Source organism: Oncorhynchus tshawytscha, linkage group LG22, assembly GCF_018296145.1.
Source record: "Oncorhynchus tshawytscha isolate Ot180627B linkage group LG22, Otsh_v2.0, whole genome shotgun sequence".
NCBI lineage: Eukaryota > Metazoa > Chordata > Actinopteri > Salmoniformes > Salmonidae > Oncorhynchus > Oncorhynchus tshawytscha.
Genome location: NC_056450.1, coordinates 29,907,560 through 29,932,051, shown reverse-complemented (window position 1 = coordinate 29,932,051; position 24,492 = coordinate 29,907,560). Strand labels below are relative to the sequence as shown.

General features: G+C 45.7%; 1 protein-coding gene and 1 long non-coding RNA gene across 7 annotated transcripts in view; both read left to right on the top strand.

Moving 5' to 3' along the window:
- Positions 1 to 382: 382 nt before the first annotated feature.
- Positions 383 to 17,150, top strand: tasorb (transcription activation suppressor b). 5 transcript variants are annotated; one of them, XM_024385062.2, is made up of 20 exons: positions 383 to 824; positions 2,309 to 2,454; positions 2,930 to 3,022; positions 3,238 to 3,310; positions 4,015 to 4,106; positions 4,279 to 4,573; positions 4,808 to 4,913; positions 5,868 to 5,971; positions 6,684 to 6,793; positions 7,181 to 7,253; positions 7,361 to 7,435; positions 7,558 to 8,352; positions 8,943 to 9,229; positions 9,311 to 10,555; positions 11,005 to 11,127; positions 12,658 to 12,817; positions 13,706 to 13,814; positions 14,591 to 14,769; positions 14,850 to 14,984; positions 15,226 to 17,150. In XM_024385062.2, exons 1-20 carry the CDS (start codon positions 515 to 517, stop codon positions 16,686 to 16,688), a joined length of 5,973 nt encoding a protein of 1,990 aa, XP_024240830.1. In that variant the 5' UTR covers positions 383 to 514; the 3' UTR covers positions 16,689 to 17,150. The 5 variants fall into 5 exon arrangements, with proteins under 5 accessions (XP_024240830.1, XP_024240833.1, XP_024240832.1 ...); XM_024385065.2 differs by having other exon boundaries at positions 8,940 to 9,229; positions 14,850 to 14,951; positions 15,229 to 17,150; XM_024385064.2 differs by having other exon boundaries at positions 8,940 to 9,229; positions 14,850 to 14,951.
- A 1,560-nt stretch (positions 17,151 to 18,710) lies between these two features.
- The window catches only part of LOC112222297, a 33,873-nt gene continuing 28,091 nt past the window's right edge, over positions 18,711 to 24,492 (top strand). For both annotated transcript variants that reach the window (XR_002949130.2, XR_002949131.2), the window contains exon 1: positions 18,711 to 18,913. This is a non-coding gene — a long non-coding RNA (uncharacterized LOC112222297). The remainder of the gene's footprint in view (positions 18,914 to 24,492) is intronic.

The following is a 24,492-nucleotide window of genomic DNA, read 5'->3' as shown; positions in this document are numbered from 1 at the left end:
GTATGTATATCAAATGTCCGACTGAAAGTGGATAGGTCATGGTGTTATTGGGCCTATCCTATTTATGGATATTACTTTGATTCAAACAAATGCCTTTTTATATTCAATACGTTATCATGTGTCAGTCACAGACGGTATAAAATCATAACTTTAGAGACAGAAACGGTTTAATTTGACAAAAAAATTGACAAGATTTCTGTAGTGGCCAGGCCTTAGTGGAAACCCCCCCGAGGTAGACAGACAGACAGACAGACAGACACTAGTTCAGCCAGCTGCTGTCTCAAACACTGAGGTATAATAACGGTCTCAAAGGAAGTTATTCTACTCAAGGGCCTGTAGGAGGCGCGGCTTTGCTTGAATGTAAACAGATTGACGCCAGCGCTTTGCTGTGGTGGAGAAGAAGGCATACGTCATATTCACAATGGCGGAGGCAGGGTGAGGAGTAGAGTGTGTCAGTTAAGTGGCGCAGTAACCAACTACATTGCCCGCGAAAGACGCTAACGGTGCCCGAAAAATGGCCCTGAACCCTGAAGTGGAGAGAAAAACTGACATAGAGTGTCTGAAGACCGGTGAGCTCGACTTGGAGAGCTGCGAAAGCAAGACAAATTCGTTGTCAGCCGCCATCTCGACCACATCCAACCAAAATGGCGATCAGACTGGATGTGAAGACGGTGTAATGCCCGAACAAGAAGCCTCTGAGCGGCGGAGGAGCGGCCACAGTGCCGCGAGAAGCTCCGATAATTCACCTTTACCCGGCCAGAGACAGGCTGAAGAGTTGCCAAGGAGAAATTTTCAGATCCCGAGGAAGATCAAGGAACGGAAAGGTTGTGCCCTTTCTCTAGTACGAGCTAGCTATTTCCAACAGAGGCTGCCCTGTGTTTCATAATTCAAGTGCTGCATGTTGCAGACCCGCGTTCCCTACCGTCAGAATTTAGATTAGGTATTGACATGGATTAATGTGATCCATCTTCAGAGGATAGTTATCCTTAGTTTATTGCGCACAAATAAACTATTGTCTTGGTAAAGGTAAAATCGCTTCCCGTATTCATCTCGGTCAGCATTGCAGGTAAGTTTCGGCCCAGGCGCGAGGAAGAGAAGCACGTGAAGAGATGCTGTTCATCAAGCCTCCATATTACATGGGTCTACATGGAGGCTTGTGGCGAGTGAAATTAGTTTTGATGGTGCTATTCAGCTGAGGATTTTGAAAGCTTGTGGAAAATGAACATAGTAGTAAAGTCCCTTGGGTTGTACACACCACACCCATCTATGGTCTAGGCCTAGACTGGTTACCATGGCCCTTCCATGAAGCTCCAGAAGATAGTTATCATCCTATATCCATTGATTTGATACAGATTATAGTAAACAAGTCCAGACCCCATTTGGAGTATTCTGGGGTAGAATACATGCATCTAGGTGAGACGGTGAGACCATTGGTCAGTCATCCAGGAATAGCCAGACTGGGAGAAGCTGCCAAGAACTGTTTTAGTATTAGCTAGGCTAGTTCATTCTTTAGAATGTTTGCTGTGCTGGTCTTGGCTCTTACATAAGATTTGCTTGGATTGTCATCAGAAAGAGCATCCAATCTATACCAATGGTGCCCACTATATTCACAGGTTGGTGTGTTTGGTTTTCATAATTGGGGAGATGCCGAATTATGATGCACAGCCTGCATGCAAAATACAATCCATCATACAAGTTTCTATCATGGGCATAGCTACATCAAGATTAGTTTGATAATATTGTCTCTAGATTCTGGCCTTTGCCATGACGGATATGTGTCATGCATTCTGACTAAATAGTATATCTACCCATTTTCAGACTGCATGTGCTAGTTTTTTAGATGTTCCCATTCCTTAGTGTGATGTCACTGCATTTGGAAAATAGACTGGTGGGTGAGACTTGGTTGGACATATTGCATCATCATAATTTGACACAAAGTACACAGAGAACTTTGCCCCTTTTATCTTGAAATAAACTGACCAGATACCCATCATGTAGCCTATTGAGTTCTTTAAATTAACAGTGCATACAAATTAACAATGTAATCCAGTCCCTGTTCTATGGCTGTTTTTACACAGGCAGACAATTCTGAGAATTTTTCCTTAAATTGTTATGTTGACTAGTCATGCCAAATCTTTTCACATCAGATATTTTTTTAGAGCTGATCTGACTGGTCAAAAGACCAATTAGTGAGTGGGGAATTGGGCTTCCTATGTGAACGTAGTCTAATTTGTGCCAATCACATCCCTGAATGATACTAATCCTCTGTTTCTCTCCTCCCTCTCTTGTCATCCCTGCTCCTCGGTAGGGCTGTACCAGTTTCTGGCCCCTGACTCCCGGGAATTTGAGGGCCTTGTGAAGATCCTCTCCTCCTTCTACCTGGATGCATCGTCCAGGGGGACATTCTCCTACTGCAAGGCCAGGCTCATTCATAATGAGCTGCTGGAGAAAGAGGTTGCATCACCAAGCTCAACCACATTATTATCATGCTCCCAGCTTTTAAAGATTTTTCTTTTTTTAGAGACCGCCCCCCCCCATCATATTTAACACAAACCAACCACATGGTACACCAAACTATACAGAAGCCCAGTGGGCCACAACAAATAAGATTTAAATAAATAAATAAGACAGGCCATCAGCTGATCAGTCCGCCTCAGGCTGTTGTCAACAGCATGGCCCAGAGGTCTGTTATAAGAATTCCCATTTGCAATCACTTTAGTCAAATCTCCACTTCCTAATGTTCAAAGAAAATAAATGCATACCCACTGCTGATATTCTCCCCCGACTGGCACAAAACACTAGTTGATAGTTTTGCACGACCAACAACAAATACACACTTCATACCTCACTGAAATTGACCCACCCTTTATATTGTTGTGTTTGCATTGTTTCTCATGATGCCATATTTTCTCCTGTTTGTGTGTGCCAGTTCATTGAGAAGAGGAGGGAGCTGAAGCAGGAGGGCCGTACAGACCCAGAGCTGGTGGAGTCCTACTGCTTCCTGTTCCCAGACAAGTCCAAGGTGAGCCTAAGGGCCTGCCTGCCTCACCAGGCGGTGTGGTATAGCGCCGTGATCTAGTACTGTGATCTAATGTTTCTGCTACAGTCTGGATCTTTACAATTGGATTATGCATTCGGCCTACAATTTGAGTTTGGCTGCTGGTCTCCTGGTTGTTATTTGTAAACCACAGTTTTTTATTTCTTTGTTGGTATGAAGAAGTGATGTTCTTTTTCCAGCTCCCGTGGATATGTGAGAAGGGTCTGTCTGTGGGACACTCCAGGATCACTACACTAGGAAATCCTGCTATGGGTGAGTGTGTGTGTGTACTTACTATTGAATGTCATGTATTGCAAATGTCCAGAAGGAAGGCTTTTCTCTGTAATGCACTTGTCTAACTGTTCTAGATGTTGGGGGTATGTCAGTTAGACATGGGGTTGTCCCCATACCTTATTTTTCCAATGCAAAAAGGAAAACACAAACAAGACTAAACTCGTTTGTCCTTTAAAAACCTTCTGTATGTAACATTGTGTGCTAATCGTTATTCTGGATGTCAACATGCGGCTGTTTTTGTTTCCAACATTCGGACTGTTTTCCTCGGGAAATGTAGTCCACTTAATGTTTTGTTTCCTTTCCATGATACCTCTAAGTTTCGTGTTACTGGTATTGTGACAACCCTGTTAGATGGATGGATCTGCTTTTGAACGTTAAGGTTTAATTGACTCTCTGTAATAGAGGATAATCTGTATGCCTCATTACTGTAAGAGTAGCTTTATCCACTGCCAGACAGCTTAGAATGTCTACCAGATACCATTACATAAGAAGATACCTAATACATGGCCTAGCAACAGCTGAGTATGGTGGAAATGTTTATCACAATCCCTCAAACCTCAGTCATAAACTATAAACCCACACATAGCTATTTCCATTTGTTAGTCAAAAGTTAAAGTTGTATATGCATGGTTTTTTGCCCCCTTAGTATGTTCTTGACTTGCCTTGACTTTTTGTTGTTTCAGGTGTTTATCTGTCTAAATTCTCTGATTTGCTTCAAATGAACCCGTTTGAAGCAGGCAGTTGTGGAGACATTGTCATATTTAAAGTCATGAGGGTAAATGCATCTATCACACTCATTATGGACCCAATTTAAACTATATATATATATATATATTACGAACACCTAGAATGTAGTTGCTTACTTTTCAACAGCCTAGCATTATCATTGTTGAGTGCAACACCGGTTTCTATAATGTTTGACCCAGTGAGTGTGTTTGTCCCTTCAGGGCCGGCTGAAGAGCATCTTTGAGAACATGCCTAAGAGTGTCCTGGACCCCACACCCAAGTTTGACTGTCACATCTCCAAGAACGCCACACGGGTCACCTCGTTGCTGTCCTACAGAGCCTTTGAACTCACGCAGCAGTACTTCTATGAGTTTGCTTTTGATGAGATCAAGCCTCGGCCCAGACATGTGTGTCCCTACGCCGTGGTGTCTTTCCAGTACAAAGGCAAGGAGTCTGCTGCTGCACCTATGGCTGCACACAGGTTCAACAGCGCTGTCTGTGAAGGAGGAAGCAAAGGTACACTCCTGTTTCTGCTTCTTTACCATATCTCTCTGCTTTAGTCTATTTGTACGGACATTTGTATTAAAAATAGAGGCACATTTATTTGTATAATATAGTTTGATAGCTACCTTGGAAGTTTGGCATACTGTGCCCTTTTTTGACCTGTGACTGTTGACTGGGGCCATTGTTCCTATTGCAATTGTGAAGTGTTTTGAATGCACTTTAAATAATGATTGATTTGCCTGTCAGGGAGGAGTAGCTACACTGTGTGGAGTGGGCCACTGGTGAACAAGGGACAGGAGTTGTGCCAGGTGTCTCTACGCTCCTCTACACGCCACTTCCTCCCTTTCAAACTGTGAGTACCTCTTTATTGTCCGTACCTGAAACACATGTATTTGTTATCAAATCAAGTATTATTGGTCACATGTTATTGCGGATGTAGCAAAGTGCTTGTGTTTCTAGCTCCAACAGTGTAGTAATATCTAACAATACACACACATTTAAAAGTAAAAGAATGGAATTAAGTCATATATAAATATTAGGATGAGCCATGTCGGAGTGGCATAGACTAAAATGCAGTATATACATATGAGATGAGTAAAGCAAAAATATGTAAACATTATTAAAGTGAACAGTTTTCCATTATTAAAGTGGCCGGTGATTTCAAGTCTATGTATATAGGGCAGCAGCCTCTAAGGTGCAGGGTTACGTAACAGGGTGGAAGCTGCCTAGTGATGACTATTTTGATGAGCTTGTGATCGTAACTGTTTTTCAGTCTTGGTCCCAGTGTGATGCACCTGTACTGACCTGGTCTTCTGGATGATAGCGGGGGGAACAGGCTGTGGCTTGGGTGGTTGTTGTCCTTGATGAGCTTTTTGGCTATCCTGTGACATTGGGTGCTGTAGGTGTCCTAGAGGGCAGGTAGTTTGTCCCCGGTGATGCGTTGGGCAGACCGCACCACCCTCTGGAGAGCCCTACAGTTGCGGGCGGTGCAGTTGCTGTACCGGGCGGTGATACAACCCCGACTAGATGCTCTACATTGTGCTTCTGTAAAAGTTTGAGGGTTTTAGGTGCCAAGTCAAATTTCTTCAGTCTCCTGAGGTTGAAGAGGCGCTGTTTGCACCGCCTTCACCACAGTGTCTGTGTGGGTGGACCATTTCAGTTTGTCAGGGATATGTACGCCAAGGAATTAAAACCTACCTAAAACACGTATTTGTTGTCCATGCCTAAAACATGTAGTAATTCGTAGTTAATAAGCATGTTATGAGTACTGTAATAAGTTGATTGTGTGTGTGTGTGCCCTCTGCAGAACGGAGAAGTTGGAGATGAGTATGGGGATGCAGCTGGACCAGGTGAAGAGGAAGATCCCCTCTGTTCTGTTCTCCTGGGACACCTACAGCAGAACCCGGGAAGGTCCGAACCTCTCTACTCCTCTCCTCTACTCCTGTTCTCCTCCTTCTAATCCTCTACTCTCCTTCTAATCCTCTACTCTCCTTCTAATCCTCTACTCTCCTTCTAATCCTCTACTCCTCTACACTCCTTCTAATCCTCTACTCCTCCTCTACTCTCCATCTAATCCTCTACTCTCCTTCTAATCCTCTCCTCCTCTCCTCCTCTCCAGCCGTAGATCTAGTCTGGTTAATCTATACTCTGACCAAGACAACAGTCCATAGATGCTATAGAATAACATGACAACACTTAACAGTCCCTCCAAGATTTCGCAGTGTTTGTGTGATGCTTGCTTTTACTGTCAATTCTGACATTCTAAATGGCAATTTGCAATAATTTTGTCCAATTTGTCACATGCGCTGCTGAGGAAAAAAGCTTGTTGACCTGTTCTTTGAGCCATTTTATGTGCTAAAAGTACATTGATTGCTTAAAATTGCGAACCCTCTTTTTCTAGTGAGGCGAATGGACAGTTGTATGCGGTACTGTTGCAACAATTTGAGTTTTATGCGGTGATTGGTCAGATTTGCAAGCCCTCGCATAATATTGTGCTTGCTAAATCTTGGAGGGACTGACCTACTCTGACTAACAACAATGTAAGACCTATCACCCGGAATCACTGTGTGGTTGTTTTAACTTTGGAGTGGAACTTGTTCTGACCGAGCTGTGTGTGTTTCAGTGCTGAAGTGTGGGATCTACTGCAGCCTGTTTGAGGTGGTGGATGGGAAGGGTAAAGCGACCAGCAGCACTCTCTCAGGACTCATACATAAACTGGAGAGAGAGCGGATGGTGAGTCACTCCCTGACAGTCCCTCTGCAGGATGTTTTAATGGACCGTGTTTAATGATTACACAGCAACACTAGACTGTATCGTGGATCGTTATATTACACATCCAGGCTTTCACATGGGTTGTCATTACTTTTGTCCCCCATAATGTTTGATATGTAGGTCAGCTAACTGGTCAGTTCCCTAGAAATGGGCATGTCTTGAAGACTGGTTGTCATTTGGTTTCCATATTTGTTTAAAGGTAGGGCTAATGCCAATCAGGGAATTCCCATGCCATATTTGAAATGGATTGTCCCTGTTTTACGTGTGAATTTCTGTTGTTGCACAGCTGCACTGTATGAAAAGTTTGTTTAGATGTATTGAATGTTAACGTCTCCTCCTCCTGTGTAGGTGCTGGTGAAGCCTTTAGTTGATAAAGGCTTTCTCTTCCTCTTGTCATCTACTCAGATGTTCAATCCCAACGGTACGTCCTCTCTCTCCTTATCTCAGGTGTCTCTGACTCTTTCCATTGATCGGACATGTTGTTCTTCGTGTGGGTTAATTCTGAGGGAGTTGTTTTGTGTATTCTAGAACGTCGGGGGAGGGTTGAGAAGAGCCTGCAGGCATTGTTTGTCTTTCAGGAGTCCAGGGGAGTCACCAAGTTCAGTAAGTATTCTAAAATGTCCTTCCTCAACCACAGTTACATATTGGATGTTAGGAACAGCCTTTATGAGCAGTATGTTACTTATGTCTGCCTCCCCCGTTGACCATGTCCCTGCCTCCCCTAGCGCCCAGACTGTCAGAGCAGGAGCCCCTGTCAGCTGAGCCCCTGCCCCCCCTCCTGGCCTCCATGGACCCCTTCATTCCAGCCCTGCACTATGCCTTGCTCAAGATGCGCTCAACCCCCGATAACAAGCACCTCAGCACCGTGGTGGAGCGCCAGGCCCTAGACTACCTGACCAGGAGGGACAGCGGCCGGGCCTTCCTCCTCCCAGAGTACCAACAGAACCTGGACGAGAGGGGCAATGTGCACCCCGCGCCCCGCCCCAAATCCAACATGGAGGGCCTGCTGCGTTCCTACCTACACGGCCTCTCCTCAGCCTATGTCCTTCCCATTGTCAAGGCCAGGGACATGATGGACAGGATCAACCAACCCCCGCCTGCCCCAGCTCCAACTGTCCCGGACTACAGCCCTGTGTCAGACTGGGGGGGGTCAGGAGGGTCAGACAGACCAGAGAGGGTGGAGAGGCAACCTCTAGAGAGACCAGAGAGCAGCAGGAGGAGAGGGGGGACGTCCCAGACCCATTCTAACGGGGCCGCAGCAGGGACAGGGGCCCCGCCCCAGAGGTCCAGGTTGGCCCAGAGTGAGTACGATAAGGACAAGATGAAAGAGTTGCTGAAGCTGATCCAGCTGCATAAGGCCCTGGTGAAGGAGCCAGGAGGGAAGGAGAGGGCAGAGGGGGGTGACGAGGGGGCCTGGGAGGGCCCCCACGGCCTGAAGAGGAAACTAGAGGAGGACGAATCAGGGGCCATGTCTAAATACCTACGAGGAGCCCACTTCAGCAATGGAGAGCCCAGTAGAGGTGAGACTGGTTTCTGTGTGGGAGAGGCGTGAGTCTGTGTGGGAGAGGCGTGAGTCTGTGTGGGAGAGGCGTGAGTCTGTGTGGGAGAGGCGTGAGTCTGTGTGGGAGAGGCGTGAGTCTGTGTGGGAGAGGCGTGAGTCTGTGTGGGAGAGGCGTGAGTCTGTGTGGGAGAGGCGTGAGTCTGTGTGGGAGAGGCGTGAGTCTGTGTGGGAGAGGCGTGAGTCTGTGTGGGAGAGGCGTGAGTCTGTGTGGGAGAGGCGTGAGTCTGTGTGGGAGAGGCGTGAGTCTGTGTGGGAGAGGCGTGAGTCTGTGTGGGAGAGGCGTGAGTCTGTGGGAGAGACTGGAAGAATAAGGGAAAGAAAAGTGGGAGGGAGACAGTTTGGTAGGGAGTACTATGGACTGAGCAAGTTAACTTTAATGTTTCAACATTTGTACGCCAACCACAGAGAATATTACCATATTAAAACTAGATAACTAGTTTAGATAACTAAATAATATCCTTACGGTGTGTTTTTTTAAAGCCTACCTTTATAAGCCTGATAAGCAAGGCTTCATTCCTCTTAGCCCCACTGTCTCTGTCCTCCCAGTAGCCCAGGGGGAGGAGGTAGAGAACTACAACCTGGCAGCAGTAATGGAGAGCATGGGGATCTATGACACTGACCTGAGGGACAGGGGAAACACTTCCCAGGCCTCCTCAGCCAACGAGACACAGCGCCTGCTCAAGATCCTGCTCTCCACCCTCAACAAGGCCATGGTTCAAGGTGCTGCCGTGGCCCCCACCGACCTGCCTGACCACGTGGAGCCCTCCACGGAGAACCCCCTGACTGGAGCTCCGATTGAAGGGCGAGTGGAGCAGGCCCGACAGGACTTCTTTGAGGTGAGATGTGTTTGTCGGAGGAAAAAAAAGAAGTATGGACTGGTGTTTGTGATGTGACTGACCATGTTGTTGTGTGTTTAGGAGCAGACTGTGTGCAGTCTGACCAGCCCCTTTAGCACTGACTCTCCAGGACAACAGCCACACACCTCAGACAACCCATCACTCACCTGGGAACTGGCCTCTCACACAGACAAACCTATCCCCTTCTTTGAATCTCAGAATGATGGCAACTTTGATCAGAGGGGAGGTCTGGAGGGGGGTGAGAAGGGTCTGAGAGGTGCCTCTGTGGAGCAGGAGAGGGTAACCAAGGAAGCCTCAATAGAGAGGGGAGCCAAGGGGGCTTCCTTGGAGAGAGAGATGGCTCTGAGGGGAGCTTTTCTGGAAGGGGGAGCCAGGGACACCTCCCTAGAGGGGGAAAGCAAGGTGGAGAAGCCAGCCAGGGGTGTTTCCCTGGAGAGGGTAGCCAGGCCGTCCAGCACTCTGGACACTATCGTAAGCCAGGAGCTCCACTGCCTCTCCAACTCCATCCAGGGCCTCATGGACAACCAGAAGATCTACTACAACTCCCAGCTGCCCCCACGGCTGTCTCCACGCCACACCTGGCAGCCCAACAGCTCATTCTCAGACTTTGTGGCTCCCTATGTTGTGTCTGTCCCTGTTCAGGGCCACGTCAACACCCTGTGTGAGAGAATGGGCCGACTAGTACCCAAACCTCGCCACACAGACTCTGCTAAAACACCTGGGGCTCGTTCTACCCTCCATGTTCCCTCCGCCACTACCCATCCTATTCCTTCTTTCCCTCCCCCGCCCCATTCCCTCTCCTCCATCCCTCCCCTTCCTTCCATGCATCACCTTCCACCCCCGCCTGCCCTCGTCCACTCTCCTGCCCCTGTCCTCATCACGTCCCCCACCGCCAAGCCTGTCCCCAAAACCAAAGCGCAGCCCCCTCAGGCTAAGAGCTCCTCTTCTTCCCAGAACCGGCCCAAACCGGTCCCATTCAAACAGACCCACAAGAACCCCTCTGCAGCACAGAAGCCCTCGACAGAGAGGAAGTCAGAACCATCTGCCTCAAAGAGAGAGGTCTACTCTCCCTCCCAGGCCTCAATGGACTCCTCAGACTCCACCCCAAAACGGCCTAAACAAGATGCCATCACAGCCCCCTCTCCCCTTACCCCGGCGTCAGCCGCTGGACTACTGATGGGCCAGCTGAAGCCTGAGGTGTTCAGCAGCCTGGTGGAGATCTTCAAGGACGTGCAGAGGAACACGGTCAGATTCTACATCCACTCTGGGGAGGAGGAGGAGAGTGACATCTGTGTGGAGATCAAGGTACTGTAGGCTTCAGTTATGATCAACACTCATGTCCATGTTTGCCCCACGTAAGAAGAGACTTGTTTTCACTGATTGAGCAAACACTTTACCAATACCTCTATTCAAGCTTTCTCTGACACAGGCACTGCATTATCAGCTTTAATTATCTGCACTGTGACGGGACAATCAGTGTTCCCTCATGTTGTTGATCTGAAAACATGTTAAACTGACGTTGTCCTCTGCAGGACGAGGAGAGACACTTTTTTTTACTGCAACAAGAACACTTTATGGCTGTCTGCATTCTCTGCCATAATAAATCGTAGTACATTACTGAGATAATATTGCACCACTATTCTCTCTTCCTCACCCCCTCAGCTGTCTGCTCCTTGTTAATTTGGTTTTGTGGTGTGCTGCTGACTTCTGCTCCTGTTTTTAAACTCCCTCTTTCTGTCTCATCCCTGTGACAGGAGTACTTGCTGAGCCTGGGCAACACGGAGTGTAACCCCCAGATGTTCCTGGAGAATAACAGCAGTCTGGATAAGTTGCTCATCGTCATTCAGAACGAGGACATCTCAGCCCACGTCAACAAGGTAACATTACCATCCTGGCTGGCTGCTAGGATGAGTCAATATCGCCTCGGCACCAGACAGAATGTTGTCTGCACGGGGAGAATTCTCCTCAGCCCCCAGAAAATAGTAGAATTCTAATTGAACCTGTTGAATTGATTTTAAATCCACCAAAAACAACTGATACTTTCGGTCATGTAGTATGTGGACAGCTGCTCATCAAACATCTCGTCCCAAAATCATGGGCATTAATATGGAGTTTGTCCCCCCTTTGCTGCTATAACAGCCTCTACTCTTCTGGGAAGTCTTTCAACTAGATGTTGGAAAATTACTGTGGGGACTTGCTTCCATTCAGCCACGAGCATTAGTGAGTTCGGGCACTGACGTTGGGCAATTAGGCTTGGCTCGCAGTCGGCGTTGTAATTCATCCCAAAAGTTTTCGATGGGGTTGAGGTCAGGGCTCTGTGCAGGCCAGTCAAGTTCTTCCACATTGATCTCGTCAAACCATTTCAATATGGACCTCGCTTTGTGCACGGGGGTATTGTCATGCTGAAACAAGAAAGGGCCTTCCCCAAACTGCTGATACAAAGTTGGAAATGCATAATTGTCTAGAATGTCATTGTATGCTGTAGCGTTAAGATTTCCCTTCACTGGAACTAAGCGGCCTAGCCTGAACCATGAAAAACAGCCTCAGACCATTATTCCTCCTCTACCAAACTTTACAGTTGGCACTATGCTTTCGGGCACGTAGCATTCTCAGATTAGTCCGTTGGACTGCCAGATGGTGAAGCGTGATTCGTCACTCCAGAGAATGCATTTCTACTGCTCCACAGTCCAATGACGGCGAGCTTCACACCACTCCAGCCGACGCTTGACATTGAGCTTGGTGATCTGAGGCTTGTGTGCGGCTGCTCGGCCATGGAAACCCATTTCATGAAGCTCCCAACGAACAGTTATTGTTCTGACATTGCTTCCAAAGGCAGTTTGGAACTTGGTGGTGAGTGTTGCAACCGGGGGCAGGCTTTGTTATGCACTTCAGCAGTTCGCGGCCCCGTTCTGTGAGCTTCTGTGACCTACCAAATCGTGGGTGAGCTGTTGTTACTCCGGAACGTTTCCACTTCACAATAACAGCACATATAGTTGAGCAGGGCAGAAATTTGATGGACTGACTGGTTGGAAAGGTGGCATCCTATGACGGTTCCACGTTGAAAGTCACTGAGCTCTTCAGTAAGGCCATTCTACTGCCAAAGCTGGTCTATGGAGATTACATGGCTGTGTGCTCAGTTTTATACACCTGTCAGCAACGTGTGTGGCTGAAATAGCAGATTCAACATATTTGAAGGGGTGTCCACCTACTTTTGTATGTATATAGTGTAAACAGTGTCGTTTTAATTGAATATATAGACCGAGCTGGATGACATGATCTTCATGGCAACTAGTCTAGACAGTCATCACCTCTGTCTCACACAAATGTTCATTTTGATGTAAAGGATGAATTTAAAGCTGTATGTGTCTTATTTAAAGGTTGATTCTGAACCATGTTCCCCCTGTCAGATCCCAGCTCTGGTGTCATTGAAGAAGCTGTCCACGGTGAGCTTTGCAGGAGTTGACAGTCTGGACGATGTGAAGAACCACACCTACAACGAGCTCTTTGTCTCTGGAGGATTCATAGTGTCTGATGAGTTTGTCCTCAACCCAGACTTCATAACACACGGTGAGTCTGCTGAAGCAGTCTCACCTGTCATCAGTCATTGTGATGTGTGGATCCACACGTGATTATCACGAGTTATGCCCTTTTTTCTTTCTATACAGTTGGATAAATTCCACAGTGACTGGGATTGTGTTTGTTAATGAGATCCATCTAGATTCTAATTGAAAACAGTATTTGGCCAGTTGTTTTTTTCCCCCTTACAATTCAATCATTGTTTTATGTACCATGTAGCTGTGTCATTCCATTCTGGTTAAGGAATATATATGGTTATATATTGACTACAGATGGAAAGGGAAAATAGAACTCATGACTCATTGATTTGATGGGATCAGTGTGTGTTGTGTTCCCTGTGCAGACTGGTGTTGTGTTCCCTGTGCAGACTGGTGTTGTGTTCCCTGTGCAGACTGGTGTTGTGTTCCCTGTGCAGACTGGTGTTGTGTTCCCTGTGCAGACTGGTGTTGTGTTCCCTGTGCAGACTGGTGTTGTGTTCCCTGTGCAGACTGGTGTTGTGTTCCCTGTGCAGACTGGTGTTGTGTTCCCTGTGCAGACTGGTGTTGTGTTCCCTGTGCAGACTGGTGTTGTGTTCCCTGTGCAGACTGGTGTTGTGTTCCCTGTGCAGACTGGTGTTGTGTTCCCTGTGCAGACTGGTGTTGTGTTCCCTGTGCAGACTGGTGGTGTTGTGTTCCCTGTGCAGACTGGTGGTGTTGTGTTCCCTGTGCAGACTGGTGTTGTTGTGTTCCCTGTGCAGACTGGTGGTGTTGTGTTCCCTGTGCAGACTGGTGTTGTTGTGTTCCCTGTGCAGACTGGTGTTGTTGTGTTCCCTGTGCAGGCTGGTGTTGTGTTATTCTGTTCCCTGTGCAGACTGGTGTTGTTATTCTGTTCCCTGTGCAGACCGGTTGCAGGCGTTCCTGCGGTTCCTAGAGGAGCAGAGCTCTCCAGAGAACCCCTGGCAGTGGAAGATTCACAATAAGTCCCAGAAGAAACTCAAAGAGCTGGGCAGGTCAGTAACTATCTCTACTACTACCATTCAGCATGACCCGAGACATTGACCTCTCTCAATCCATTCAGTAACTACCTCCATCCTATAGGACTGCCAAGTCAACCAATTAGGAACGTCTCTGAGAAGTCCAAAGTAGTAGTAGTGACTGTTTTACATTTGATATTTTATTATGATCTCCATTAGCTGTTGCAGAAGCTACTCTTCCTGGGGTCCACACAAAACATGAAACATAATACAGAATGACATAATACCAGAACATCAATAGACAAGAACAGTTCAAGGACAGAACTATATACATTTTATTAAAGGCACACGTAGCCTACATATTAATACATACACACAAACTATCTAGGTCAAATAGGGGAGAGGTGTTGCTTTATCTGTTTTTTGAAACCAGGTTTGCTGTTTATTTCAGCAATATGAGAAGGAAGGAAGTTCCATGCAATAAGGGCTCTATATAATACTGTACGGTTTCTTGAATTTGTTCTGGATTTGGGGACTGTGAAAAGACCCCTGGTGGGATAAGTGTGGGCCAGCTGCAGCTTAACTAGGTCTTTCCTTGCGGCACTGGACCACTCGACTGGACAATAATCAAGATTAGACGAGACTAGAGCCTGCAGAACTTTCTTTTTGGAGTGTGGTGTCAAGGCTGAAAAACAAAACACACATAATCATATTATCATGCTTTTATCCAATACTTTTTTTGTGTGCTTTTTGTCTTACCTATTCAGACTGTTTTAGTAACAGACAGCCCCACCTCCTCTCTCCTCTTATAGGTTGAACAGTGATGCCATGGCTCTCCTCAACCTGCTGACAGCCTATCAGAAGAAGCACCTGGTGGAGTTCTTGCCTTACCACGAGTGTGACGCCCAATCACGTCAGGCCCCTGATCTGGACTGCCTGGTCAAGCTCCAGGCTAACCACACCCAGCACCGCCACTTTATCTTCCTCACAGGTACCACAGCGTCTTCTCCTAACCCTTGGTGGTACAGTGTGTGTATTAACTGAACAGCCCTGTCTTGTTTGTCCCTCCAGAGAGGCGCTTTGAGATGTTCATGCAGTACTCCAGGAACGGCATAGTGATCGCCAGCATTGATGACATCATGACCAGTTTCCACAGCCTGATTGGCTCCAGAGGTCAGAAACAACTGCCCACACCGCCCCCCACTGGTGGGTGATGTCAACAACTTCACAATTACATTGCTCTTTGGCCCTGTTCAAGTACTATCATTTGTATCTCTTTCCCTTAAGTGAAGTCCAAGTGTTTTATGGTCAAATTGTCAGTATTGAATACATCAATATTTTCCCCTGTCCCTTTATCTACTCCCCTCTCCTCTTCTCCCCCCTCTCCTCTTCCTCGCTTCCCCTCTACTCCCTCTCTTCCTCGTCTCTTCATCTCTTCCTCTCTCAGTAGTGCATGATGAGTGTATAGAAGAGGAGGATATGTCGCTGGACTCTGATGACGACAGCCACAACCAGGTGATCGTAGAGCATCCTGCCCAATCCCAGGAGGGGGTAGCAGCAGCGGGCATGGGGGACTCAACCCAGCAGCCCCCCTTACCAGAGTCAGATGAGTTCCGCCCCCCTCTCCCCGACCAGCTCAACACCCCTGGCCGACACACGCCCTCCTCCATCTCCTACTCCAGCAGAACCCCCAACCTGTCCAACTTCGCTGCTCTCAAATCTGCCATTTCCCAGTTCAAAGCCTCCAACCAGATTGGTAGGGCGGACATAGGCAGCACTTCGCCAGGAGGGTTTTCTGTCAACCCCCACCAGAGCTTCCTGTGTCCGTCTACCCAGTGGGTGTCCTACTCTGGCTCCTCCGGCTACACAGCCTCCCCAGCCTACCCCGCCTCGCCCTGTAGCACCACCCAAGAACAGGACTACAGAAACCCAGCCGCAGTACCTACTACAGCCCCAGGTTCCACTCTGACCAGCCAGGCTCCCCTCACCCTAACGGATATCCCCCAGCCTCCCCCGCTTCCTCCACATCTCAAGATGGGTGGGACTCTGTCCCAGTCGTTTAGCCTGCCTGGCTCTGTTAGTGGAGCGGCCGGGGTTGGTGTTGGAGCATCTATCTCCACAGTCAGCAGCACTAGCCCTCTGCCCATCACAGCCATAGTGGCCTCTTCCTCTTCTCTCTCCACTGCACTAACATACTCCGACCCTACTGTTGCCACCACAGCCTCCTTAGGCCTGGACTACACTCAGAGCGACATGGTCCAGCTTGGCTACCCGGCAGCGGTCAGCTCCAGCGCTAACGGGACCCCCACCCAGCAGGGGGACAGGAGACTTAGTGGGCCCGGGGAGAGCCCATGGGGGTTAGGAGGAGGAACCCCTAACAGCCAGGGAGGGGCCAGGCCTGGCTCTGTCTCCCATAGCGGTCTCACCCAAGGTGGGGAGAGGGAGAGGACAGGCACTCCTGGTGGCAGTACCCCTGGAAGTCACGGGGGCAGGACTCCAGTGAACAGTGTAGAAAGCCTTGGAGCGGGTATGGCTGTTCCCTCTGTGGCCACCAGGGGGGGCTCAATAGCTAGGCCCATGCTGCCCATCCATGGGACTGGAGGCAGTCGAGGTGGAGAGGCCAGTGTCCAGCCACTCAGCGGTGGTGGCTACGGCTGTTTAGGTGCCATGCCTGGACAGATGGGTATGGGACGCGGCGGCATGGGACGCGGGGGTATGGGTCCCGGGTCGTTAGGGGGGTACAGAGGGAGAGGAGCCCCACAGAGAGGCCCCTGGCCCAGGCCGGGAGTGGGACCCGAACGGCCGGATGGAGGTGGACCCTGCGGACCCTCCTGGGGTTACCCGAAGGGGAGGGGAGGGGGACAAGATTACTACTCAGATTACACATACTCACACAACTACTCCCCCTGAACAGACAATCATGATTACAGAGGGGGGAATGGACATGCCACACTCAGAGACTGGTAGAGCTGTCTGAATGTACATATTGACTTGTCATAAACACTTTGAATTGATAATGGTCAGAAGGATCCTGTTTTTTTTACAAATAAACTTGATACAGGCAGTGCCGAGTGTCGATACTGTCGTAACCGTACGCTCTTTACATGTAAGCTGTTTCAAACCCCTGTTCCGACCACTATATTTATAATTGTCAAGAAATGTAATGGCCTTCCAAGCGTCTCGGTTTTGTTTTATTTTTTTATTCTTTTATTTTTATTTTTTCGGTTTGTGAACAAGGGGAGGAAGGCAGACTATTTTTTTAAAGAAAGAAAAAAGATCAGTGAAAGGCACCACTTTCGCTGTTGGTTTTCTTTTTTACATCCTTGGTTGTTCCCCCAAAAAGATCTATTAAAATAAACATGTTTCAAATCATGTTGCTTTTATGACTTTTAACATGATCATGATGACTAGCAATCAAAAAGCGTGCTCCACAGCTGTCAACACCTGTTATTGGGCTTTCTTTTAATACTTCTAGTATACCCCCTTCAGGTCTATCCCTCAGTTTAATGATGAATGAATAGTCCTGACAGCCTATTGGACAGATGAGGCTTAGCCTATCATGGAGGTGTCCAGCTTCTTAACTCTAAAGGGATGGATTGTTGTAGTAAAAAATGTGTACTAACATTTTGGTATGGAGTGCTAAGAACTTCCATGAATCTCTAACTGACATCTGTTGTTGGTTTAGCAAGCAACCACAAGGTTCAGAACTATGACGGTAGCCCGTCAGAGCTTTTAAAAAAAATACCATTCATTGAAAGAACAGAATTGGGTTGCCTGTGTAAACACAGCCTACTACTCCATCACAATAAATGAGACTTTGGTACAGAAGAAATGACAAATTCTGATATTTATTTACACAAATTGACCAATCACAGAGCTTTTTAAGAGCTGATGTGATTGGTCAAAAGACCAATTGGTGCAAAAAAGATCAGAATTGGGCTGCCTGTCTAAGTGCAGTCATAGTGTCTAAGGAGAGGATAAAATAAAGCCTGGATTTTTGCTCCAGTCCACTACTTTCAGGTGATTCATCAAGACCTTGATATTGTGTCAGTTGTATTAATGCCTGGCTTGACCCAAAAGGCTGCATACAAACATAGCTATGGTCAGAACTCGGTTGTCTTGGAGAAAGTGAAATAGCCTATAAATAATTGATGTCTTCTTTTTCCTCTCTGTATCAGAGGCTTTCACCACCAGATGGCACTCCTATTGGATAATATGTAGCTGTGGGTTTCACCACCAGATGGCACTCCTATTGGATAATATGTAGCTGTGGGTTTCACCACCAGAGGGCACTCCTATTGGATAATATGTAGCTGTGTCATACCAACCGACACACACTTATTTTACCTTATTTTAACTAGGCAAATCAGTTAAGAACAAATTCTTATTTACAATGACAGCCTACGCCAGCCAAACCCATAGGGCAAATTGTGCACCGCCCTATGGGACTCCCAATCACTGGAATTGAACCAGGGTCTGTAGTGACACCTCTAGCATTGAGATGCAGTGCCTTAGCTTGCTGCACCACTCGGGAGCACAGTCCTCCTTTTCCACCTCCAAGGCATATGCCTTTTGCATTTGACTTTTTGTACATTATTTGGTCACAAATATGGATCATATGGAGCTCTGACATACCAGCATCTGCATAGGACACTGATTTTCAGCCAGGTAAGATTTTCATACAACATTAAAGTTGCTATTCAGTTACTATTCAGTTGCTATTCTTGCCATTCAGATGAAATGGTACAATGTGATATGATTTGTTTTGGTTTATTGTGTTAGAATATGTATATTTAGGTCACAAATATAAAGTTCATGTTCCATTACCATACCCCCATCCCTAGGTGGCAGCAGTGAGGCCTGATAAGAAAGTGATTGCTCTCAGATGCAAGTGATTAGTGACTGCAGGTGATTGCAGAGGAAGCTGGTGGGAGGAGCTGTAGGAGGGCGGGCACAGTCCTATAGCACCTCCAACCAGCCTCATCTAGATTGTAGATTCATGTAGCCTCTCAGCATTTGTTTGTTTGTTTGCCTTTTGCATTTAACTTTTTGTACATTATTTGGTCACAAATATGGATGATATGGAGCTCTGACATGCCAACACTCACATCTGCAGGATGCTGATTTTCAGCCAGGTAAGGTGTTGATAACGTACGCATCCAAGGCTGTGTTTACACAGGCAGACTAGTTCTGATCTTTTGCCCAATTATTGGCAAATAATCGGATCTGATCTGTAAAAAGACAAATTATTGGCAAAAGATCAGAATTGGGCTGCATGTGTGATCTTTTGCCAATAATTTGTCTTTTTACAGATCAGATCCAAGTTTATATTAAATAACCTATTTCTTGCTATAGAGTACCACAGTATGAGTCATAATACCCATAAAATCTAGCTGTCAAGGGAAATTGTTCTCCACCATTCATTTTTCCCATAGGAGTTTTAGAAACACTTTCAATAATGGCTGTGTTTTGTGTAGGCTTGATGTTTTGATAACCGTGTAAATCCCTATAGACAAGGTGACTTATTATTTACCCCCCCAAATTGAAATTCTAATTAGCTGCTAATGTGGCTATCATAAAGAAGTACAAATGCCATCATGATCTGGATGAGACTGCCGAATCGAGGCAAAGGAAATAATCTCTGGATTAATGACCTAAGAAATTGGCTACATTTCTTTAAATGGACAATTTTTCTTGCATGATGTCTATTTTGATGCTAATTAGCATTTTTGAATCTGAGCGCAAATGGAGCTGATTGTATTGATAAAAGTAACCTTTTCGGAGAGAGATTTACATGGTTATTAAAATGTCACACCAGGGTAAGCCTACACGAAACAAAGCCCTTATTTGAAGTGTTTCTAAAATTTAATGGTGGAAAAACGATTGGAACCATTTCCCTGTTTGGCCGCTAGGTTTTATGTATATTATGACATCTTCACTGTGGGTCTCCATTCAGATTAATTGGTACAAGGTGATATAACATGGTTTATTTTTGCGAGAGTAGGACGATGTTGCCCATGCGTCTCAGGTCAGATTGGTATCATCCGCTGTATAGTAAAGGGTAAGAATCGGAGAGGGTAAACTGAGGCTAGCTAATGCTAGGTTAGCTAATGCTAAAGCAACCCATTGAATTCGACAACACTTGGTACCTACTCGCTCCAACCCTATGAGTCGCATTTTCATTGAACGCAATGGGTTGTTTTAGCATTAGCTAGTCTAGCATGCTGACGAAAATGACAGTTTAATAAGAATATTTAAATTGAGGATATTTATCTCATTATGGGATAATTAGGGGTACAGGGCCATCTCCCATCACAGGAGTGAAGTACGTTTTTCGAGCCATATCTCACGCCGTCTCTGCGGTATCCACATTCTGTCACAGCATCGTTCCGACTAGAGAGCGAAGTAATTAAACGTCTAGTCAGGTTTTCTGGGGCTTATCCCAACGAGCTAAGGCTTTGATAGTAACCCCAGGAGTTAACACATCTGTCTTTAAGCTTACTCGAAAGGAATTTATCAATGGCTGCCCCAGGATGTCTGACAAATGAGGTTGGAACACATTATGCCCACTAAGGTAACACTAAGATTGCCGCAATGTTTCCTACGCGCTCTATAGACCAAACTATGTTTGTTCAGTTTGCACAATACGTACTGATGTGGACCTTCCTGCACCATAAATCAGCATAATTTCACTTTGACATTGTTTGCTCCATATGACTCATCTAGAAGTCTTGACCCAGCTTCTTTATTGTTTCCCAGAGAGAAATGTGATATTGTTTTGCTTCATGTTATGAGGCACAATCTCTGAGACACAACTTTCAGGAAATCTTCACTTCAGATGCAGAGATGAGAATACAAACATCAACATGCCTGGCATGGAGCATGATGACTCTTCTTGCTTTTCAATCACTGACCGCTATCAAACAGAAGTTAATGTGGATTGAGAGTTAGGGTGTGGTTAGAGTTGACATTAGGGCTGTGTTTACATGACATCCTGTCATCACTCTGCCTGTGGGTGTCATGTCTGTCTGGGATGTGATAGAGCCTTCTGCAGCTGCATGCCTCCGTCCATCTCTAGCCTGATGGCTGTTTTGACAGTTCAGTAATAGACTCATGAGACTGAGAGGGGATAACTCTTCACTCAGTACTGAATGTCATTTCAATTTTGCTGTTCAGAATTAACCCCCCCACATCCACTGTTATTGGATTACTGATTTGAATCATTTTGAGTCCTTTTGGATCCAATTCAAATCCCTGCAAAACAAATAGGCTGGAAATAGGACCGAGTGCACTAATTGAAGCGTAATGGAGTATTTTACTTTGGGGGAGGGCATCTTTTCACCCATTCAGTGGGTTCCCCTGTACATCCTGGTCATTTGTTACATCTCCATCTCCATTCTCCAATGCACAAACCATTAAGCCCAGTTTCACTCAGTTCCAAACCCACCTACTCTCCCATTCTCTTTCTAAACCTCTGCATCTGGGAGCCTGCCTAAGTGGGTTAGTGGAAACTAAGTTTGACTTGAGCCTGCTGGAAGCATTGATCCGTAAACTGTCAAATGGATGGTAAGCAAATGGAATGAATTTTTAGTTATTTTTTTCTGTGCTTTTCATCACCGTCCTGTATTGCAGTGTGGTTGCATGATTTTTGAATGTGATTAGATTGAGTTGCATTTGGATGTGTGTTATGTTCTTGTACATGCCCTCACCTATGTATTTAGTTTAAGGCCATCAGACTGTTAAACAGCCACCACTAAAATTGAGTGGCTGCTGCCAACATACTGACTCAACTCCAGCCACTTTAATAATGGAAAAATGTATGCAAAAAATGTATCACTAACCACTTTAAACAATGCCACTTAATATAATGTTTACATACCCTACATTACTCATTTCATATGTATATACTGTACTCTATATCATCTACTACATCTTGCCATCTTTATGTAATACATGTATCACTAACCACTTTAAACAATGCCACTTAATATAATGTTTATATACACTACATTACTCATCTCATATATGTATATACTGTACTCGATATCATCTACTACATCTTGCCTATGCCGTTCTGTACCATCACTCATTCATATATCTTTATGTACATATTCTTCATCCCTTTACACTTGTGTGTGTATAAGGTAGTTGTTGTGAAATTGTTAGGTTGGTTATTACTGCATTGTCGGAACTAGAAGCACAAGCATTTCGCTGCACTCGCATTAACATCTGCTAACCATGTGTATGTGATTTTATTGTTGATTTTATTTGGGCAGTGAACCTAAAACATTTAATTTGGCTCTATATGTCCGCATTTTGGATTTGAGATTAAATATTTCGTATGAGGTGACAGTACAAAACGTCGCCTTTTTATTTAAGGTTATTTTCAAACATGTGTTTTACTGTTATAGAAATGAAAGCAATTTATGCATCTAGTCCCCACCCATTCAAGGTGTCATAAGCACAAATTCACTTACTGTATTACTTTTTTTTTTTCAAAAGTTTTATATTGTTTGTGACTTTTGAAAAAATGTTGGATGCATTTGCAGTTTTTGTGGTTGTTTCAGATGATATTGTGCCCAAATAGATATGAATGGCAAATAATGTATTGTGTCATATTGGAGTTGCCTTTTAATTATAAATAAGAATATAATATGTTTCGGAACACTTCTACAATAATGTGGATGCTACCATGATTATGAATGAATTGTGAATTATGATGAGTGAGAAAGTTAGAGGCATAAATATCATACCCCCCCAAAATGCTAACCTTCCCTGTTAATGATGAGAGGTTAGCATGTCTTGGGGGTATGATATTTGTGCCTGTAGAAGACAGGCGACTTGACTACACTGAAGTAGTTTCATATTTTCCAGAGAACAGTAATATACAAAGATGCATGTTAGATCCACTCGGTGATGTCCTCCCATGATTAATCATAAAACCACCACTCAACACCCCGCATGTACTTGTTCACATTGCAGCCATGCTGATGCTTTAACTGCCACTCTCAAACAGCAGAACAACAGGACTCTCAACCCAGCTGTGTCTTTCCTTTAAATGGACAGGGGGAAGAAAACAAAGATTAGCGGGATTTAGCAAAGGAACAATTGACAAATCACCCTGGATCTACCCCTGTGGTAATCTCTGTAAACCTGACCCTAGCTCATGTCATCTCTCATGCAATAGCCCTGTCCTCCCTGACAAAACTGGTCATGAATAACAGACTAAACACAACGTTATCTCTAGTGGGTTAGAGGAGTGACGGAGAGATTAGGTAATGCTTACAGGGAGAATGACCTGTATGTACGTACAGCACCAGTCTAAAGTTTGGACACACCTACTAATTCAAGGTTTTTCTTTATTTTTACTGTTTTCTACATTGTAGCATAACAGTGAAGACATCAAAACTATGAAATAACACATCATGTGGTAACCAAAAAAGTGTTAAACAAATGAGAAAATATCTGAGATTCTTCAAAGTAGCCACCCTTTGCCTTTGACTGCTTTGCACACGCTTGGCATTCTCTCAACCACCTTCACCTGGAATGCTTTTCTAACAGTCTTGAATGAGTTCCCACATGCTGAGCACTTGTTGTCTGCTTTTCCTTCACTCTGTGGTCCAACTCATCCGAAACCATCTCAATTGAGTTGAGGTCGGGTGATTGTGGGAGCCAGGTCATCTGATGCAGTACTCCATCACTCTCCTTCTTGGTCAAATAACCTTACACAGCCCGGAGGTGTGTTTTAGGTCATTGTCCTGTTGAAAAACAAATGATAGTCCCACTAAGTGCAAACCAGATCACTACAGAATGCTGTGGTAGCCATGCTGGAACTCTAAATACATCACAGTCAGTGTCACCAGCAAAGAACCCCCCACATCACACCTCCTCCTACATGTGTCACAGTGGGAACCACACGTTGAGATCATCAGTTCACCCACTCTGCATCTCACAAAGACACGGCGGTTGGAACAAAAAATCTCAAATTTGGACTCATCAGACCAAAGGACAGATTTTTCACTGGTCTAATGTCCATTGTTTGTGTTTCTTGGCCCAAGCATGTATCTTTTAATTGGTGTCCTTTTTAGTAGTGGTTTCTTTGCAGCAATTCAACCATGAAGGCCTGATTTTTTATTTTATTTTTTTATTTAAAAAAAATAATTTCCCAGTCTCCTCAACAGTTGATGAGATGTCTGTTACTTGAACTCTGAAGCATTTATTTGGGCTGCAATCTGAGGTGCAGTTATCTTTAATGAACTTTTCAGCAGAGGTAACTCTGCAAAGTAGAGTTGCAATTCAACGGCTCAACGGATCATGTGGCAGGGTCTACAGTCAATCACGGATTACAAAAAGAAAACCAGCCCCGTCGCGGACATCGTCTTGCTCCCAGACAAATTAAACAACTTCTTTGCTCACTTTGAGGACAATACAGTGCCACTGAAACGGCCCGCTACCAAAGCCTGTGGGCTCTCCCTTATCCATGGCCAACGTGAGTGAAACATTTAAACGTGTTAACCCTCGCAAGGCTGCTGGCCCAGACGGCATCCCTAGCCGCTTCCTCAGAGCATGCACAGACCAGCTGGCAGGTTTGTTTACTGACATATTCAATCAATCCCTTTCCCAGTTTGCTATGCCCACTTGCTACAATATGGCCACCATTGTTCCTGTCCCCAAGAGAGCTAAGGTAACTGAACTAAATGACTATCGCCTCATA

What these genes read in the sequence shown, in the direction of transcription:
- tasorb (XM_024385061.2), top strand. Translation starts at nt 515, where the DNA reads ATGGCCCTGAACCCTGAAGTGGAGAGAAAAACTGACATAGAGTGTCTG. An exon ending in TCATATTTAAAGTCATGAGG is followed by an intron (nt 4,107 to 4,278) that starts GTAAATGCATCT and finishes TTGTCCCTTCAG; the next exon opens with GGCCGGCTGAAGAGCATCTT. An exon ending in CAATGGAGAGCCCAGTAGAG is followed by an intron (nt 8,353 to 8,939) that starts GTGAGACTGGTT and finishes CTGTCCTCCCAG; the next exon opens with TAGCCCAGGGGGAGGAGGTA.